General features: G+C 49.0%; 2 protein-coding genes across 4 annotated transcripts in view; one reads left to right on the forward strand and one right to left on the reverse strand.

Moving 5' to 3' along the window:
- Nucleotides 1-20,532, reverse strand: part of SNX29 (sorting nexin 29) — a 510,437-nt gene that overhangs the window by 86,838 nt on the left and 403,067 nt on the right. For all 3 annotated transcript variants that reach the window (XM_025855499.2, XM_073899502.1, XM_073899503.1), the window contains one exon: nt 9,804-9,944. In XM_025855499.2, the coding sequence (XP_025711284.1) occupies nt 9,804-9,944 (141 nt within the window). The remainder of the gene's footprint in view (nt 1-9,803; nt 9,945-20,532) is intronic.
- Nucleotides 12,326-12,987, forward strand: LOC112811431 (eukaryotic translation initiation factor 1). Its single transcript, XM_025855503.2, has one exon. It carries the CDS (start codon nt 12,459-12,461, stop codon nt 12,798-12,800), a length of 342 nt encoding a protein of 113 aa, XP_025711288.1. The 5' UTR covers nt 12,326-12,458; the 3' UTR covers nt 12,801-12,987.

Genomic DNA, 20,532 nt, shown 5'->3' on the forward strand with positions numbered 1-20,532 from the left:
ATCCCATGATGTAAGCACCCTCAACCCACATGACAGCTGCGACAATGGAGCATCATGGGGGCCGGGTGACACGCGGAGGTCACGCGGCTGGTGTGTACCAGAGACAGGGTCCGAAGGGAGGCCGGTGCGATGCCAAAGCCCAAACTCTTAACCTCTGTACTGTGGGCCTTCTAAAAATACAAATGGCCTGTAAGGGCGTCAAGGGGAAGGGAACCGCTTCCTCCATACACAAGGGATTCTGGAACTCCGCAGATCAATGGTGGCGACTCGAAAAACTACAAATGTTTTTTCTCTAGCTTGTTGAAGATGAACGAAGACTGCAGTACAGAGTTCTCACATATTAATGGCAGTACTAAAGGGGGACGTAGCAATTACTCTCAATTATTCAAGAAGAGATTAAGAGCTGACAAGTACTCTTCTAGGTTGTGATTTTAATCAGTTGTCCAAAAATGTGAGGGGAAAAAACAGATATAACATGGGTTAAGTATAATCAGAAGGCCTTCAGAGCTGGAAAGGGGGATTAAATAATGACATACAAGTAATTTAATGGCCCCGGAAATATTTTGGACAACACTTAATGCCCAGCAGAGAGTCAAGGGTCTTGTAATTCGTGTCAGTTTCCAAACCCCTGGGTTCACCGCTGCGGCATCGGAGGCCAGGAGCTCAGGCTGCGATGGGCAAAGGACAGGGAGCCCGCCACGTCTGGCTGGTGAACTGGCAGGGCCAGATCCCACGCGGGTCAAATAACTCCTCTCTGTTGCCAGGCGTGGTGAATGGGCAGTCTCTTCAGAGCCTCACGCAAATATTCACTCTGCTGTGTCCATCTTCCTCTGAACAATTACTAGAGATGTGAGAGGGAGCGAGGGAAGGGATAAGAAAGGGAACCAGGAGCTGCACAACTCTGGCGTCGCCCAGCAGCTTTTAGGCGGCTTGAGTTCTTAGGTTCATCAAACACCTTTTACTCAGCACCCACCGTGCAACCAGGCGCCACGTGCGATGCTGAAAAGACCAAGACTCCCTAGGCCGGGTGCTGCTCTAATTCCACGGGTTTGGTGGGGAGAGAGAAGACTGCCATCAGGCAGCCTGAGGAGGGACAGCTAACACTCAGAGTTTGGGGAAGGCTTCCTGGAGGTGGTGGCACCTGCAAGGTCTACAGCCTGAGATCACCAAAATGACCAGCCTGGATTCAACCTCTCCACGTGCTACCTGCCGAAAACACGCAGGACGGGAACAGAGAGCAAATGCACTTCTTGTTGCTGGCTCTGAATTATTTGTTCATAAAATGACCTTGATTTTTTTAATTGGATTTTAATTTGGTATTACAGGAAAGTACTCCCAAGGAAGCCCCCCTTATTAAATACATACACATATTTGCCTATGTATGCGTGTATACGCAGTCCAAGTCTGAGGCTCCTCAAAGTTTCTCTCCTGAGACCATTTCTCCGGCAAGATGACTCTAGCAACCGCTCTCCTGGAAAATATCTTTAGAGGCTTTTACTGTATTAAAGAGAAACACAAATGTGTGATGTATAATGAGCCCAATTTCACTCTTCTTCTTGCTTAATACATTAAGTACCAGGACTATTTACACAGCGGCTGGCAGAGTGTCGAGTGAGAAACAAGCGTGAGTTTATGGCTTCATTCAGCTGGAGCTTCTTTTTTCTCCCAAATTTGCAGTCTTCTGGATCCTCTTCCACATGATGGAACTTTGGGCAGAAACCCCCGAAATCTTGCATCTCCCCACAGAGATCTGTCGTCACGTGTCCCTTGGTGCACGACCACCTCCCAGACATTGGGGTGGCTTCACGTGGCTTCCAGACCCAGGTGCAAGGGAGCGGCGGCGTTAGCAGGCGTCTGACTCAGTTCCTGACGGGAGCTACAGGACCTTGGGCAGGATGCTTGCAGCCTCTGCACCGGGCTTCCCCACCCCGAAGATATTTTGTATGGGACGTGGCAAGAATCCTACAGTGTAAGACTGGATACCAAGCCCCCGCCGTGCACTCGCCTGGCCCGCGATGGTTGGCATTACTGTACGGGGAGGTGCAGGCTGTGAGGGCTGTGGACGGGCCCCTGTGTCAGGCTCGTCCAATGCCCCCTCGGTGCCGACGACCTGCTTCTGCTGGCCAGTTCTGCCTCAGTACCAGCCGGTGCGCCCCTTTCACTAACACGTCCACAGCTCTTACCCCACGGTAAGGTTACCATAAGGACCGCAAGTCCTTGTGACCACACCAGAGGGAAGTGGGATGTAGGGGAGAAACTGAGGCAGACAGAGTTCAAGGAACGTGCCCAAGGCCATACAGTGAGCGAAGCAGTAGGAACCTTTTTCTTTCTGGGTTCGATTCTCAGAGTTGGCAAAGTCCTTTTGAATGAATAAACGAATAAATGGGCAAATGAACGAGGGACTAGCCCACCATACGCTCAGGTTTACGAGGGAAGGTTATGTAAGCCTCTGGGTCGACCATGAGGGCAGCAGTTCCTAGCTGTACAAGCGGCCCCTAAGTCAGTCAGGGCGGGCTGTGGGTGAGGGCAGCGAATCCAGAGAGGGAGAGGCAGATTTCTACACCACCGAGGTTGAGGGACTGACTTAAGGGAGTCAGTGTCCACCACGGGACAAGGGTTAAATCATCTACACTCATCTGCCCTCCACGGTACTCCACGGCAGATCCCTGGAGACTGCCTGGGCCCATGTGTCACCTTGATGGTGCCAAGCGAGGTGGCCCTGGGCAAGTCACTTCACCTCCCTGTGCCTCCCTCTTCCCGTTTGTGAAGTAACACTCATTGTTCCTATACCCCAGACAAGGAAAGAGAGGTGTGAGATGGGCAGAAGCATGCTCCTCCCGCCCCCACCAATTTCCACACCCTAATCCCTGTGAATGTGCTCAGGGCAAAGGAGACTCTGCAGAGGTGATTCAGTTAAGGGTCCTCTGATGGGGAGATGACCCTGGGTTACCCAGGCATGCCCAATCTAATCCCACTCCTTCCGACGAGATCCGGCACATTCAGGGTGGTGTGGCCAGACTAATCCCACTCCTTCAAAGGAGAGAAACTTTCTCCACTATGCAAGGATGGTCACAGTCGCAGCACTAAAGAGAGGAGGAGCCAAGAGATGTGGGAAGCCTCTAGAAGCTGGAAAAAGCAAGGAAAGGGATTCTCCCCGAGAGCCTCGAGAAAGAAACGCAGCCCCTGCTGACACCTTGCCTTCAAGTCAGTGATACCCGTGTTGACTTCTGGTCTCCTCAACTGTATGTAATATAAGAGATGTGTACTGCTTAGAGCCGCTAGGTTTGCAGTAATTTCTTATGGAGCAATACAAAGCTAACACAGGGTACAGAGAAGGAAAGGCTAGCGCCTGAACTGACTCTGCTTTCCCACCTGGAAGATTTATTGACAGGATCCTGCTGGCCTGTTGAGCACTTCGCACCCCCTGCAGAAGGCAACCCTGCTCACCGCCCCCTGTGGAGTGCACTAGGGACCCTCCTTCCCCTTGATCACAGGACTCTTCCATGAGAACCCATTTACTGGTCTCTGTCCCCACAAGGCCATGAACTTTGTGAAGACAGAGACCTTACTTTAGACCATCTTAGTCCCCTGACACCTAACATTACACCCCTACATTCCAGAAGTATTTCTAACTGGTAAAAACTCAGCAGCTTCGATGTTCTTCCAAATCCCCACTGGTTCCCACCACTGCAAGTACCTATTGCTAGGGGCCTGCTGCCCCCAGGGCTGCATTTAAGTCTGTTCCTCTCGAGCTGCCAAGGTGCTTTCTGTGGCTTGGTAAGCACTGGTTGGTTCCCCCAGCACACACTGGTGTATGTGTTTTTAATGAGGATTTTAACGCATAATTTCTACAACAAGTTGAATTATCTGTAGCTCCGGGGAAAGCTATTTGCCTTGCCTTAATGCCAAATGAACTTTCAGAGACTGACTCCATTATCCTAAGAAGAAATGACAGCCTCTCAAATCTATCTCACTGAGCAATCATGCAGACTTGAAGGAGCATCATCAAAAACGAGTCTTTTTCCCAATCCCTCAAGCGGGCAAAGTCCATTTGGATGGGGAGCTTACCAGGCAACTCCCCGGCAGATTGTTAAGAGAGCCCCCTTTCTGGTCTGCAAAGGCTTGCCGGCCTCTGGCCCATTCTGCAAAAAACAAATTCACTCCAAGTGGAGTGAGAGTGACTCCCCAAGTCACCCTCAAAATTATTCCACCCATTTTGGGAATTCAGATTTTTTGAATTTGCACCGAGACCCAGTGACATGAAGAAGAAAATAGCAGGGAAATTTTCCCATTTAATGCCTGTTCACTTTATTCCTTAATTCGGGCCATGAGTCTCTCTGGGCCTCCAGGTGCTATTCTAGGAGCTGGGGAGAGAGCAGTGAACAGACCAAGGCCCTGCTGTCCTGAGCTTCCATTCCAGGGCAGAAACAACACTACTCAAGGTCACAAGCCAATCACTTGGATGGATGGTCCGTGCCAGGAGACAATTAAAGCAGACTAATGGGTCATGAGTTGGAGGGTGACTGAAGGGGCAGCACTAATGAGGGCAGTCTGGAAACACTGCCCCGAGGGGTGGAATTCGAGCTAAGATCTAATGAAAGGCAGGGGCCATCCATGCAGAGATTGGGGCGAGGGCAATTCTGGCAGAGGGAAGAGCAGATGCAAAGGCCACAAGGTGAGAACAGCATGGAAGTCTTAGGAAGTCAGTGTGACTGGGTGTAGAGGAGGGGGATGGGGCAGGAGATAAAGTAGGGGAGGAAGTGGGGGACAGATGGGGGGCCGTTTCAAAGGTCATGAAGAGTTCTGACTTTACCTGCCATGGCTGCCATTGGGGGGGTTTTAATCAACAACGACACCATCTGATCTATGTCATACAAACCTCACTGTGGCTGCAGCATGGGGAGTGGAGGGTAGGCAGGCAAGAGTGGAAAAGGTGCAGATGCCCACGCCAGGAAGGACCAGGCTTGGGTTGGGATGGAGGGGAGCACCTGAACTACGACTCTATGGAAGGAGACCCACAGGACCTGGCACACCAGTCTCGAACTGGTGAGACTGTGCTCTCCTATTATTCCCACCTTACATCCCCAGAAATGTGGCTCAAGACAAGTGCCACCCCTGTGGGGGTCATGAGAGCTGATCGTAAAAATTCTAGTTCTGGCATTATGCCCCCTGGCATGCCCCCTGGCATTATGCATGGCGGAGTTACTGGCTTTGGTCAATGAAATATGAGTGGAATAAACATGTATCACCTTTGGTCAGAAGCTTTAAGAGCCAAAGTTCCTGATTTGCCCCTGTCCTTAGCCTCCTGATGTTATGATGAGCAGAGCTCCCAGCCAACCCACAATGTACATGAAACATGAGCCAAAAATACACCTTGGTTGGCTTAAGCTGCCAAGATCATGGAGTTGTTACTCCAGCCTATTAATCCAGCCTAATGAAGACTATCTTGATACAAGCCCCACGCCTGTGATATTTTGAATTTAATGAGTAACTTTAATATATAACTACTGTGGCTTGCTTGACTCAGCTACAAAGGAATAAACTTCATCGAGTGGTGGACTGATAGTCAGGAAATTATCTCACATGATTTAGGCTTGATGTGGTACCCTGAAGGCAAGGTAGCTCTAGTGAGCACTCTGGGTATTTATAGTTAAACACATGCATGACATACTAAGGCAAAAGAAATTCTTTGCTAAAGACAAATCCTGCATCCACAAACTATAAAATGTGCTATTTTATCAATCAAAAGAAGTTCAAAATTGGGGGCACCTGGGTGGTTCAGTCGGTTAAGCATCCGAATCTTGGTTTTGGCTCAGGTCATGATCTCATAGGTCGTGGGATTGAGCCCCGCATCGGGCTCCACGCTCAGCGAGGAGTCTGCTCGAGAATCTCTCCCTCTGCCCCTCCCTATCACTCATACGCTTGCTCACTCACTCTCTTCTCTCTCTTTTTCTCTCTAAAATAAATAATTTTTTTAAAAAGTTAAAACTTGGATTAAGATGACATTTTAATTCTACAGTTGGGAGATCACCAACCATGGAGACAGTGTTAGGAAAACACCTAGAAATTCAGGCTAGAAATATACTCATACGGCAAATTCAAAAAAACTAAACTCTGGTTAATATTTTCTTAAATACTATCCAGCTCTGTGGATTGTGGATTGAATCACTTAATGGGTGCAAGGCTTACAGTAGCAAGGTCCATGTAACTCAATCCACATAAAGAAGTCATGTCTGTGTACATTAATGGTACAAGTGGCAAGTGAGACGTTCTTGAAGTGACCTAATCAAGGAAAAGATGCTGACATGGTTGACTTTTCTGGACCGATTTAGAATAGAAACTCACTAGAGAACTTGTCCTCGGGGTATCAAGGCAGGTACCTTGAGCCCATAGGCTTGGTTGGAGCCAGTGCGGGCTTTGTCTCTTAACAGACTTCATCAGTAGCCTTTGCTGGATGTTGCAGTCCTGCAGGCTGACTCAATCTGCCCTTGAAAACCAGATAAACCCTCAGATCTGTCCTGGGTAGCAGCCAAAGCATACTTAAGGAAAGTGGGTATGTCTCAGCCAAACGTGCAGGGAGAGAGGGCATCAAAGTATAGTCATGGCCAGCGAGCCAATTCGAAGGCAGAAGGCCGCATAGGCTTAGACAAGAGGCCCCATGACTGCTCATGAGCTGTCAGCTTCCTGAGCAACAGAGGAAACTATCAGGTCCACCCCTGACCATGGGGAGCAGGACCAACAATCTAGTAAAGGACCAGCAGGCCGGGGCATCTGTACAAGCCGGCCATCACTGGGCCACACCCAGCAAGTCAGTAAGCCTTTAATGCCCAAGCTCCTTTATTCACAAACAGTGTTGCACTGGGTATGGGGGTGAGGGTGGGGGCAGGGGGGGGGAATAGTACCCTACTGACACAGATTTCACGGGGCAAAAGCCCACTGCTGCTGAGAGTCAGTCCCAGGATTGACAAGGATGGGAGAACGTGAAGCAGGGCTGGGGATGGCCCACCTCAGAGGGGAATGTCAGTGCAGTCCCTGCTCCTGGGTGGTGGTGGTGGTGGTGGGTAGGTTTGTCTTAAGTAAGTTTGCAGTAGCTCTAAGGCTTGCCTCGAGATCCAAGGTGGGGAGGGAGTTGCTTTGGTCTGCCGAGAAAGCACGTGGCAATGTGTGGCCCCCAAAGTTGCCTAATGCCAGAACTTGACAGTATCTCACCTTACTTGGCCAAAGGGACTCTGAGGATTTGTTAAGGATGCTGAGCTAGAAGATTCTTGGGTCTTATTGGGTGGGCCCACCATTGCTGCCAGGGTCCTTAGAAGAGGGAGAGGAGTCACAAAAGGAGAGGGGACTCTGTGACAGGAGGCGAGGTCAGAGTCAGGTGGTTGCTGGCTTTGAAGACACAGGAGGCCACAAGCTAAGGAATGCAGGCAGCCTCCAGAAGCTAGAAAAGGAAAGGATTCCCCTCTGGAGCCTCCAAAAAGAACAAGCCCCTTCCCAACAACTTGAATTTAGCCCAGGGAGACAGATTCTGGACTTCCAACCTCCACAACTGATAAGATAATAAATTTGTGTTTTTATTTTTTATTTTTTTTAAGATTTTATTTATTTGTTCATGAGAGACAGAGAGAGAGAAAGAGAGGCAGAGGGAGAAGCAGGTTCCCAAGGAGCAGGGAACCCGATGCGGGACTCGATCCCGGGACTCCAGGATCATGACCTGAGCCGAAGGCAGACGCTTAACCATCTGAGCCACCCAGGCGCCCTAAATTTGTTTTTAGACACACAGTGGGTGCCACCTTGGCAGCCGCTAGAAACAAAAACACAAGACGTCTCACCATCGGAATATCCCTAGCTCCCCCTTGTACTCATTTCCCTTAGTGAGATACAGATAAGCCGCGTTTCCCAGAGAAGGTATCATGGAAAGGCTGCTTCAGCATAATGCTTTCTGCAAATGAGACTATCTTATAATGATACTACGTTGGTGAGGCAGAGTTTTGTTTTATGACATTTTAAGACGTTCTGGATGGGTCCCAAGATTTGTATGAGCTTGCAAGTCATTAGATTAAATCAGTATATAATTTTTCCCCTCTTTTCATAAGAATTATTGTCCTTCTTGCTGTGAACAAGTGTAGAACTTCTCAGTCTCCCGTTTTTATGGGCTGAACTCCACTTATCTTCAGAAAAAAATGGAATGACACATTTATTCTAGGCCTCAGATAAACCTGCTTTATAACAGTTTTAATTAAGATCTAACAGACCCTGACGTGATCAGGTTTCTAATCTGGTTTAAGCACAGAAATACACGAACATGTAAACAGAACAGTCAGTAAGAGTTTTCCCCGTGGAACTCCCAAGTGTTGGCAGTGGGTACGGCCACACTTGCTCTGGTTTTCCGCGAGAAAGATCCAAGGAGACCCTAGCCAGGTGCCTCTGTCGAGAGAGAAACTAGGAAATGCATCACATAGGGAAGCTGCCACACGGCTCTGTCAATGTGAGAGCACCACGGTCCTCATGCTTGCTCGGGCATCAGCACCACACAGATCGAAACCAGATTTCTGGGCCGCCAGCCCCAGAGCTTGTATTTCAGTAGGTCAGGGACAGGGCCTGGAAATCAGTATTTCTAACGACGCTGCTACTGCTGGTCAGGGGCCACACTCTGAGAACCACGGTGGTAGAGGGATCTCCCTAACAACAAGGCCCAGCTTTTCTCTCACCTGTCCTCAGCAGGGTCATGACACCACCTCCTCTGGCCGAACTGCCCCTGCCAGACTAGTTAATATACTGCAATTGTGCACCTGTCACCGTGTCCTACCGGACTCGAAGCCAGGGGTTCTCCAGCTGGGCTGCATGCTGGAACCGCCCGGAGACATCTGAAAGCCCTCAGGACCCCTGCCTTACTCCAGACCTTAAATCCTAATGGGAGTGGAGGCCTACAGGTCTCAGAAGCTTTGAAAGCTCCCCATGTGATTCCAAGTGCAGCCAAGAGGGAGAACTGCTGCGCTAAGCTAATGTGAGGGATGACAAAATGATGCCACCGGGCTAAGAGCAGACAATGCGAGGCCCCACACCAGGCCCAGGCCTGTCCTCCCGGGGCCTGGGCTCCAGCCCCTTGTACTGTGCTCTGTAATGGTGCTCAGTAGACACCTGCTGGAGGAACGAGCCCTCATCAACCAGCAGCCTCGTGGAGGGCTAGCACCTCCCTTCTCCAGGGTGCCTGGATGAATACCTGGAAACAAATCAGGTCATTATCAATTCTCAACCTTCCTAAGGGAAGTAACCCTATACCAGAAGGAAGCTCCTCTGAGAAAACTTTACTGGGAAATAACCCCACGTCCATGAGTCCAAGTAAGTATCATAACTATGGGTAAAAACCGGAAAACATCGTTTTGGCCCACAACAGGGGTCAGCAAACTATGACGCATCCGCCAAACCGAGCCGCCACCTATTCTTACGAATAAAGTTTTATTGGCACACAGCCATGCCCATCTGTGCCCACACCAGCTGTGGCTGCTTTCACACTACAAGGGCACAGCTGAGTACTTTCAGATAAGGTGCTGTGATCCACAAAGCCAAAAATTATTCCTCTCTGGCCCTTTAACAGGACATGCTTGCCGACCCCTGCCCTAGAGAATTAAGAGGACGCCCACAAACAAAACATAACGCGCTTGTCTTTAAGTGATGGAATTATGACTGTTTTCTCTGTCCCTATTTTCTCTTGCATTAGCCAACTTCTGAGTCACGGGCTACAGAAGCATGTGTGTGCAAATCAGGCACCGGTGCGTGAGCTACCTGGTTCCCCGCAGTGACAGTACCTTGTTCCCAATGGCCTTTTTGGGTGGGAAGTTGTAGCCCCTCACTTGAGGGTACTTGCTCTGTAACTTGTGGTGCAAACTCCTGAACTCTGTGTAGCGCCGATAGACATTCCACTCATCGTCTTTTATCCGGATGTAGACCTGGCAAGAAAGCGAAAGAGAAAGAAAAATGTAAATCTCTCTTAAAGCTCTCGTTACAGGGGCACCTGGTGGGGGGAGGGGGGCTCAGTCGGTTGGGCGTCCAACTCTTGATTTCGGCTCAGGTCCTGATCTTAGGGTGGTGGGATCAAGCCCCACGATGGGCTCTGCACTCAGCACGGAGTCTGCCTGGGACTCTCTCCTTCTCCCTCTGCCCCCACACCTCTCTAATATAAGTAAATCTTAAAGAAAAAAAGCTCTCACTACAAAGGGGTGGGATTTTGGTCATGCTTTACCCATAAAAGAGCAGGGAGCCACATCCATCTTCCAAGCCACCAGATGCCCAATGCCTAGTAGGGAAGGGCCTCAGTGGTACTAAGTCAACAAAGAGGTTGAAAGAATAAATCAGGCAGGTTACGGGAACAACACCCTGTGAATCACTTCCCAGTATCTGCAGAGATCAACAGTCTAGCTGATTTCAGAGATGGTGCTCATACTTTTGTCACATGCATATTATAGCGGTGAGAGACTGCTGGTGAGAGCCTGCCTCCTCTCAGGCTATGCATTTCCTCATCTGTAAGATGCAGCTGATTAACAGCACCTCCTTCTAAGGAACACTGGGACATATAAGCAGCATAGCTAGGCCTGGGATCACGCAGACCACCGCACAGAGGACTTGGAAATCAAGCTGGAGAGGGAGGGAGGGGCCAGGGTTGACATCAACCTGAACTGGATGGATGGTCACATCCAGATGGGATAAGCACCACTAGAGCATAAAACTTACTTAGTTTCAATCAAGATGGGACTCTCGAGAGACCATTCTGGGGGCACACAGGGTTAAGGGCTGTTTCTTCAGCTTTTCACAGGCCCTAACACCTTCCAGGGACACACAGCAATTACATCTCAAGGGAAAAGAGAAGTGGGAGAGAGATCGATGCATTTTAAAAAATCATACAAGAATATCCCAGAGAGTAAAGTTCCCGATGATATATAGCTAGTGTAAATCTGTAATCAGTAAATGCCAATACACATCTTAAAAACCTCTAATATAATAAAAAGAGGCATCTGTGATGTGAGTGATAATTCTGCATCTACATGAAAACCACCCAGTATTCCCAAATGCAGACATCACATACCCGAACTTTGGCAAGACGACTGTCACGGTCTCCTGTAATACTCTTGTCAACAAGATGAAGGACGGATGATTTAAACCAAAGAACTCTAATTAAGGGACAGAAGGTTTCCAGGGGAATGAGATAGAAAAACAGAGGCCTGTCAAGTTAGTTAGAAGCCTCCAAGCTGAGAGAGACAACACATATACTGGATGACAGATATCAAGTGATCTCAACTGGCCTGAGGGATGAATCTAATCCAACGTTGATGAAATTCAAAAAGATCAGTGTCAGGTTTTACAATAAAATCTGAAAAACCAACCCCGTAAGTAAAAGATGGGGAAATATGGCACAGGGGTGGCCTGTGGGACAAAGACTTCCAGACTTTAGTAAATCTGAGCTAAGGAAATAACGTGGGAAAGCACCAAAAAAGCCTATGTCCTTTTAGACCTTGTTAAAAGGTATAGGATAACTTCTGGGATAAATGAGCTGGAAATCTTGCTCTATTCTACATCGACCATACCAACTTAGCTAGGTTTTGGTTGCCACCTACTAAAAGATGAATGGAAATATGTTCAGAAAGACCCAGATCACATGCTCCTCAAAGGGCTGTCCGCGGGCCAGCAGCATCGGCATCCCGTGGGAAGATGTCAGGAAGGCCGCATTTCAGGCTCCACCCCAGATGCACTGCTCAGAACAAGAACCCAAGTGGTTCACACACTCTAAGGCCGAGCAGAGGGTCTGCAGCCAAATTATAAGGAAGACAATGAAGGGTAACAATCTGAGCCTCAGGGTGGAGGGGGCAAAGATCTCAGAGGAAAGACCAAGGTGACGTTTTCTGGATGACCCCAGGAAGCAGACTTCCAGCAGATACAAAGTAGGGGAAGACAGATTTCCAAAGGGAAAAAAAGCTGCCAAGAAGAAAAGGTTTAGTGCAAAAGGCTTCTTGGCACGGGGTGTCCAAGCAGTGGTATGATGACGGATGGGACTGTTATCCCAATTATAAGACTCCAGAAGCATCTGGAAGGACCTGGCAAGTTGTGGAGAAAAGGGACTTCAGGCTTTCACAGTCTCTATAAACTGAGACACGATGGATCAGTTAGCAAATAAACCCAATGGATGGAGCTCAGGGGACTTTAACGCAGCACATTTGGGGCATTCTTTGGGTTCTCCTGGGTCACAGCAGGTGCTAGTTGCCGAACTGGTCTCCATTTTCCCCAAGTACTTCTGGGGATAGCAATGTGTTCAAGAACAAAACAACAGCCCAGTCACTGAGCCGCTGCGGAGGACTCACCAGCCTCCCCCTTGAGCCCCCTCGCTTCCCGACGCTCCATCCCCCCTGCCCGCCTTCTCCCGCCGCCGCCTTCCGCAGGCCGTTTCCACCGAGGAAAAGGAATCGTATCGTATGTCCGCTATCCAGAACCTCCACTCTTTCGACCCCTTTGCTGATGCAAGTAAGGGTGATGATCTGCTTCCTGCTGGCACTGAGGATTATATCCATATAAGAATTCAACAGAGAAACGGCAGGAAGACCCTTACTACTGTCCAAGGGATCGCTGATGATTACGATAAAAAGAAACTAGTGAAGGCGTTTAAGAAGAAATTTGCCTGCAATGGTACTGTAATTGAGCATCCAGAATATGGAGAAGTAATTCAGCTACAGGGTGACCAGCGCAAGAACATATGCCAGTTCCTGGTAGAGATTGGACTGGCTAAGGACGACCAGCTGAAGGTTCATGGGTTTTAAGTGCTTTTGGCTCATTGAAGGTTAAGTGAGGATTTCCTTGCAATGAGTAGAATTTCCCTTCTGTCCCTTGTCACAAGTTTAAAAACCTCACAGCTTGTATAATGTAACCATTTGGGGTCTGCTTTTAACTTGGACTAGTGTAACTCCTTCATGCAATAAACTGAAAAGAGTCATAAAAAAAAAAAAAGAACAAAACAACAACAACAAAAACCCAAAACAAACAAACACTTTCCTGCCTACCTCGAGGTAAGAGCAACTAATGAGATGTAAGCAAAAATCACTGGGACTTCTAAGGAAGCCCTTAGGAGAGATTTGACTTAGCTAATAGTGCCCTTTTACCCTCCTTCCTTTCTTCTTTCTTTCTCACAAATGTGATGATGACTGGAGCTCCAACAGACATTTTGTATTCACGAGATCATCTCAATTATGGAAAAAGACAGAAGGGACTGTGGGTCTCTGATGTCATTATGGAGCCACCACATCAATTACTAGACTATCTACTCAAAAAATTTTTTCTAACAAAAGAGAGTTATTCATCTTGAATTTAGAGGTCTGTGTCCTGGTGGCTGAATGCAGCTCCAACCTGCCACATCTTGAATGGACTCTATCTGCCTGTAGTATATTGTTACACAAATCCAAGTATCCCCTGGAGAGTGGCAAGTTCAACTGCTTGTCTGATCATCATGCACAAGGTTAATTACCTAGATCAGTAGAGGTAAACTACGGCTCATGAGCCAAATCCAGCCACATCCATTTATTTACCTATTGTTTATAGCTGCTTCTGAAATATAACGGCAGAAGTGAGTGGTTCCAACAAAAAGCATATGGCCTGCAAAGCTGAAAATGTTTATTTTCTGGCCCTTTACAAAAAAGCATGTTGCCAACCCCCAATCTAGATACTCAGTACTCATTACTGTTAGTTCCCCAGGGACACATCCAAGATCTGGTGTAGAAAGGGGCAGTGCTTTCCAAATACTACCAGCTGCTGGCTGGGATGCATTAACCCTCTGGGACTCAGGAATCCGTCATGCTCTAAAGCTTCCATAGTGATTCTGATGAGTGGACATTAGGGTCTGAATGTCTGTGTCCCCCTAGAATTCGTACGTTGAAATCCTAACCCCGGACGTGACTGTGTGAGGAGATGGGCCTTTGGAAGGTCATGAGGTCATGAGGGTGGGGCCCTCATGAATGGGATTAGTGCCCATGTAAGAGAGACCCCACAGAGCTCCCTTGCCCCCTCTACCACGTGAGGACACAGTGTAAAGATGCTGTGTTTGAATCAGAGAGCAGGCTCTCACCAGACACCAAACCTGCTGATGCTTGATCTTGGACTCCCCAGCCTCCAAACTAGGAGCGATAAAGTATTTTAGCCCCTCAGGCTACCGTGGTTTGCGAGAGCAGACTGAATGGACTAAGATAGCAGGCCACTTGGGGAACCCCTGAGGTAAAGCACAGACTTAGCGCAGCCTCCTCTCTGACTATGGGTCTCCTCCCCTATAATATGGAACTGACTAACAGCGGTGCTGGGAACACTCAGACACACGAGCAGCGCAGCTAGGCCTGGGATCACGCAGACCCCCCCCCCCCCACAGAGGACGTGGAAATAAATCTGGGGAAGGAGGGAGGGGCCAGGGTTGACATCAACCCAGCTGGATGGAAGGTCACATCCAGATGGGGTAGGCACAAGTGGAGCATAAAACTTCCTTAGTTTCATCAAGATGGAGCTCTCGAGAGACCATTCTGGGGGTACACATTGTGAGGGCTGTCTCTTCAGCTTTTTATAGGCCCTAATACCATCCAGAAACACACAGCAACTACATTGGAAGGGAAAACAGTAGATTAATGCATTTTTAAAAACTGTATGAGTTAAGAAGAGCCTGGAGAGTAAAATCTCCAATGACAAGCAGCGAGTGGAACCTGCAAGTAACGAATGTCAATGCACATCTTAAAACCTCTAACATAATGGTAAAAACAGGCATCTCTAACATGACTGGTAAATTATGACTCTCGGTTCTTCATAATACATTCAAGAGCCTATGGCTTCCTTCCATGAAAGTGATGAGTCCCTGTTTCTCTGATGGCCCCTTCTTGCTCTTCCATGTGGGCACCTCCTCTTTTGCCCATGCCAGAGATGGAGGTTCTCACTCCCTACGCTCCTCTCCCCTACACGAACATCTGACTCCAACTTCCTTTTTAGGTCAAATCTGTATCTTTAGTTTGGACCTCTGATAGGGGCTCCAGATCCAGACTCGATAAAGCTCATCATGTCTACATCTGAACCCACGACCTCCACTGCAACTCCACTCCAACTCCACTCCTCCCTCTTCTTGGGACCTTACTCTCTCAGGGAATGAACCAGAGTTGTTTGAGCCAGAGACCTGGGCATCACCTTTGACCAGTCCCGTTCTTTCACCCACATGTCCAGGTACTGAACAACAGGGCCTAAAAACCCACCCCTCTGCCTGGGCCACTGCAACAGGCCTCTAGCTGCTCTTCTCAAAGCACCCATTCTCCGTTTCTGCTGTTGTCTGGACGCTGGTCAAATCCGAACCTCCTCGATTGGCAGACGAAGTTATGATGCTCTATGAGAAATTCAGCAAGAGTGGAGTGGCCCACTGCCAGACCCAAGGGAGTAAAAATTTTTTTCAGAACTCCAATAAAATATAATTCTCTTCAACGCTCCCGCTTGCCCTTCACAAGGCACCTACTGTGTGCTGGGTCCTGTGCCAGGCACTACACAGGCCTCCTCCTCCATCCTCATCTCAACCTGCAAGGCAGATGGGGAATGGGGAACCTGCTCCTTCTACAGATGCTGACATGGGCTCAGAGAGGGTAGGTCACTTGCCTGGGAGAACTCGGGTCTGCCTGATGCCAAGGCCTGGCACTTTCCACTACAGCACAGTGCCATAGTCCTCAAGGCTCCCCAGGATCCCAGGAATCCCAAGCCAGCCGTGCTGGCAGCTGGGAATAGCACATGGCAAGGAAGGTCCCTACTCGATAGCTCTGTGGCCCACCTGCCCCTTTCCTAGGCAGATCAGATGTCCTTGGAACAGTCCCTTTGGTACCACACGCTCCAATCGTGCCTTCACATGTCTCCTCCTAATGCCATCAAAACTGCCAAACTACCTCGATGGTCCATCCTCAACAGCAATGCTTTTAGCATCCACAATTGGAAAACGTTCTCTGAAAATTTAGTTGTCCCTGAATTACACTTACCCCAATTGTGCATTTATTTCACTGAAGAATTAAAAGTGCTTATGTCCAAAACTCTTTGGATTTTAGTTTCTATTTTAAGGGCTCCCCTCTCCAAATTAAGTTTGATAGGCCCCAATTCCTTCTGCTTGAGCCACAAAGATAATAATTCCTTAGAGAAATAACAAGAATTGACCTCTTCCAGCAAAAGCACGTTCCCTTCTAAAGCAAGCAATAAAAAAGCCACTTCAAGTGTAATGTCCTCGACTCAGCAAAAGAAAAATAAAATAGGAGGGTAATATTTGCAATCAGGAATCAGGGCAAACCCTCTCTTCTCTGTTTTAACAGGAAATTTGCATCTGGAGGTTTCTTTTCTATTGGGAAGAATTACCCTCACAGTGCCTATAATAACATGGGGTAAAAGGAGGGGGTGGGACTTTACACCCTCAATGAACTGAATCCACAACCAACTCTTGTGTAGACAGGGCCTCCAGAAACACTTCCATTTAGAAGATTAGCAACATCTGCTGGAGCATTCCTACCTGCCCCTGCATGCCCCTCTTACTAGTCAACGCCACCGGCCTCCTCTGCTGAGCACTCTCTGCACACCACCCCCCCGCCCCGGTTTCTTCACCTGTTTTTGAACTTCATCTAATACATAGCAGGCTCCTTTGTGTCTGGTTTCTTTCACTCCATACGGTGTTTGTGTGGTATCTCCATGCTACAGGGCATAGCACCCATGTGTCGTTCACCGTCATGTAGTACGTCCCACTGTAGGAACACACACCCCAGGCTGTCTACCTGTTCTGCTGGGGTGGGCATTCGGCTTGTTTCCAGTTGGGGCTGTTATGGGTAAGGCAGCTACGGGCATTCATGCGCTTGGCTTCTGCACTTATATCTTTTGGGATCACAGATCTCAATGGGAAGTTAAAATGATAAAGCTACGAGGAGAAAACATACGAGAGTATCTTCATGACCTTACAGGCCGGCAAGGATTCTTACACAGAACCCAAAAAAAGGCACAAAGCACCTTCTGGCTGTGGGAAATGCCCTGTATCTCCAGGCAGTACTCACACGGATATATACAGAAGTAAAGATCCACTGAACGATAAACGTGGGATTTATGCACCTGATATTTATATTAAACCTAGAATTCAAAGCAAAAGCCCTTCCACCCAAAGCCATGCCTACACTATTCTCAAGAGATTGAGCTTTTACCCAAATTTACGTTCCCAGGAGGTCTTAAGGAGACTGTAGTGGGTGAGCATCCATGAGGACCTGACACGTAATTAGAGGTCAGTGTTGAGGGGAGGAGTCCAGAGATTAGACTCTGGCCTTAGACAGATGTGCGTTCGAATTCCAGCTCCATCTCTTGCTAGCCAAGCGATCCTGGGTAAGTTAATTCACCTCTTCAAGCCTCGACTAAATATGGAGAGTTATATACACACACACATACACCACACATGTATGTATGTACAGATATATGCATAAACACATATAAAGGAGGACTAGGGGAGAGGGGGAATGAAGATTTAAAAGCTGCTTTTCAGTGGCCTAAGGTTCCGAATCTACTTCAAGGCTCTGCCAAGCAGAGGCACACGCTGACCTCAGGGACACCCGAGGCCTCCTCTGCAGAAGCAGAAGGACACAGTAGAAGGCCCGGGGCTGCGCAGGGAGACGGGCCGGCGTTCAAATTCCAGCCCTTCCCCTGGCTAGCTGTGCCCCTGCAGGCGGTACTCCACCTCACGACTCAGCTTCTCCATCTGTATAATGGGGACAACAGCGTTTTGCAGCGTGGCTGTGAGATGCTGGGCCTGGCCTGGGCCTGGCAGGCACTGCTCACACCATGACACCATCACCTTCATTGCTGTCTGCCTTTGTGTACATGAACTTCCCTATTACAGAATTAGGGGTAATTATAAGATGTGTAATCACAAAATTACAGCAGGTAATTACCATGCCTAATTAATTGTCAAATGCTAGGCAGGCGAGGAGTCACAAACATAATGTAGAGCCTGTGGGTTGGGCAGTTAAGCCTCTCCTTTGCTTCCAAAAAACTGTCAACAGAAGCAGCAGAGTTCAGTGTGTGACCTTCTTGGGAGGGTTTTCAAGTCCTGCAGCACAGCCGGGGAAGCGATCTTGGGGCTGCTGATGCAGGAGGACCTCGGTACGCCGTCTCTCGGCAGGCTGTGGGCTAGCCTGGTATTTACACAGCCCTTGTCACACCAGCACCAAGGGTCGTGGACGAGAGTGCTATTTTAGGAGGAGGACCTCACAAGGGTACTTCATGGTTACCGCCGCGGATCAGACCCTAGACAGAAACTGCTGATGGGAGTACAGCAAGAGCTCAGGGATGATGGCTCATTTATTTACACACAGCTGGTTTTGGGAAACAAAACGCCAGGCTGCCCTGCTTTCTTCAGCATCAGCCCAATGCATGCCTCTCCATTTCAAACTTCAGGCCCCTTTTTAATGATCCAAACTCCCACACCAAGGCACCGAATGCTTCTTTATGTGTGATATTCGATGGGGTGAACTTCTTTGGACTTACAGGAAATGTAACATTTAGTGCCACAGATTTTACCTACAATTTTCACCAAGGCCCTGCAATTTTAGGCCCTAAAACAGAGACTCGGAACAACCAAGAGATATGCCTAATGTGAGGGGGAGGTGGGAGTCGAACAGGTCCTTGAGTTGATGCTACACCCAAGAGCCACGTCATCTGTAACTGAGAGGAAGAGCATGCTATCAGCTCTGAACTGCAATGCCCTTCTGCACATGCTTAAATGCAAAGACAGTCAGAGGATATTAGGATAACAAAGCTTCTTTTTTTAAAAATGGCTTTAGGTCCCTAATTCATTTTACTTCCTTAATATCCAAGGAATGAAATGATTTGTGTTTTGGTTGGCGGCCTGTGTTAATGTGTCCTAACAAAACTTCCCTTTTAATGAAATGGCTTCATGTGTTATTAACTATAAGTGTCCTCATTGCTAGAACCAAATGCCTGAATTACCATATGACCACGCTGATGGAGTGATATCACGGCAGCCCGATGCCAAGAATAAAATAAATAACTTGGCTGGAGAAAAAATGACTTTTTAGTGCCCGGGGTTATGTAACCTCGGCAGGCCAGTGAAGCAGGAATGGCAGTCTATGCTAAGAATTGCCGGCACAAGCCCTTGCATACCTTTCCAAGAAGGAAAGCGAATGGGCACCTTCCAAGTGGACCGGACCCAGCCCAGCCTCTGCGCTACCCGGAACGCGACACCACAATCACGGACACCGGCTGAGCAGCAGACGGCTTCTTCAGGGAGAGGATCGTGGCACACAGACCCCGCTCACTATGCTCCAGCTCAAGTTCTGCTGTCTCTGACACTGCATAGCAGTCTCGACAGTTCCACAAGCAGAAGGCTACTAGTACCCAGAGATCAGCCTTCCCACCGGATTGCACCCGCGTGCTTTCTGCAGTGATGGGAACTGGACCCAGGGTTCAGGGCATCCACTCTCCCTTCGAGACCCTGCCTCCCCCCTTCAAGACCTAGGGTCACTAGTGAAAAAGGTGGGGACTCCGGTCCCTCTGAGTTCCTGACCCGCCAACTCACAACTTTGTCTCGAAAATAAAGCCTGGCATGAGATAAAATCATGGGCGGGACCACTTCGGATGAGAGCCAGATGCAGGACGGGCTGTCACGGAGGACTCAGGGGCCCGGTCTCCAAGTCATGCCACCCCTGCTAAGGTAACGGATCTTCCAATCCCCTCAGAGCCCACCGAGGACCGCCCGACCCCCACCCCGCTCAGCAAGATGGCCCCTGCAGCTCCCTGCAGTTCCAACTACTGCTAACCCCAGCCTCTGCCAGAGAGTTAAGGAGGAGACCAGTGTGAAGCTGCCTGTGCTCTGGGGTTCATGGTTGCAGGCTTTGGGCGCCATGCGGAAGCCTCCCATGGTGGGGCGGTAAGCAAGCCCTCTCAAGGAAGTCGGGCACCAGAAGCGAGGCAGGGAGACAGGCTTCAAAAACCCCTGAAGGTGGGCCTGGATGAGGAGAGCTCGGTCTAGGAGCCATAACTGAGAGTTCCCCTCATGTCATATTTCTCGGCCATGATCCCTCCACGGTTGGCATGGTTTTATTAAAAGTTCTAGCCTGGTATTGGTTGTGCTGAAGGAACATAAGGAACAGCCCCAGCTGTCATATTTGGGTTTGAAGAGCAGGGAAGAGACAGCACTGTACTCCCTCCCCTACCCCAAGCTGGAGCAGCAGTGATCCTTGGTGCGCAGCTGGGGGCAGGAGCCTGGGCGCAGGAGCCTGGCCGTCTAAGGATGGTCCTCTTCAGCACGGGCAGCGACATCAGGGGCCACGGAGAAAATCACAAGGGGCGAGGCCCCGAGTGCACATGAGACAGTCCCTGGAAAACTCAGAAATAGCTGGAGCCATTTTGATGGGAGCTAATTTCCGGCAATCAAGCCACTGGGGGCTCCAATGATCATATTCAGGGAATTTTAAAAGGAAGTATGACTTCATCCGCTGGTCACATGTTGCAGTC

The sequence above is a fragment of the Callorhinus ursinus genome, unplaced genomic scaffold (assembly GCF_003265705.2).
Source record: "Callorhinus ursinus isolate GAN/ISIS: 27379988/994484 unplaced genomic scaffold, GSC_fseal_2.0 scaffold13, whole genome shotgun sequence".
NCBI lineage: Eukaryota > Metazoa > Chordata > Mammalia > Carnivora > Otariidae > Callorhinus > Callorhinus ursinus.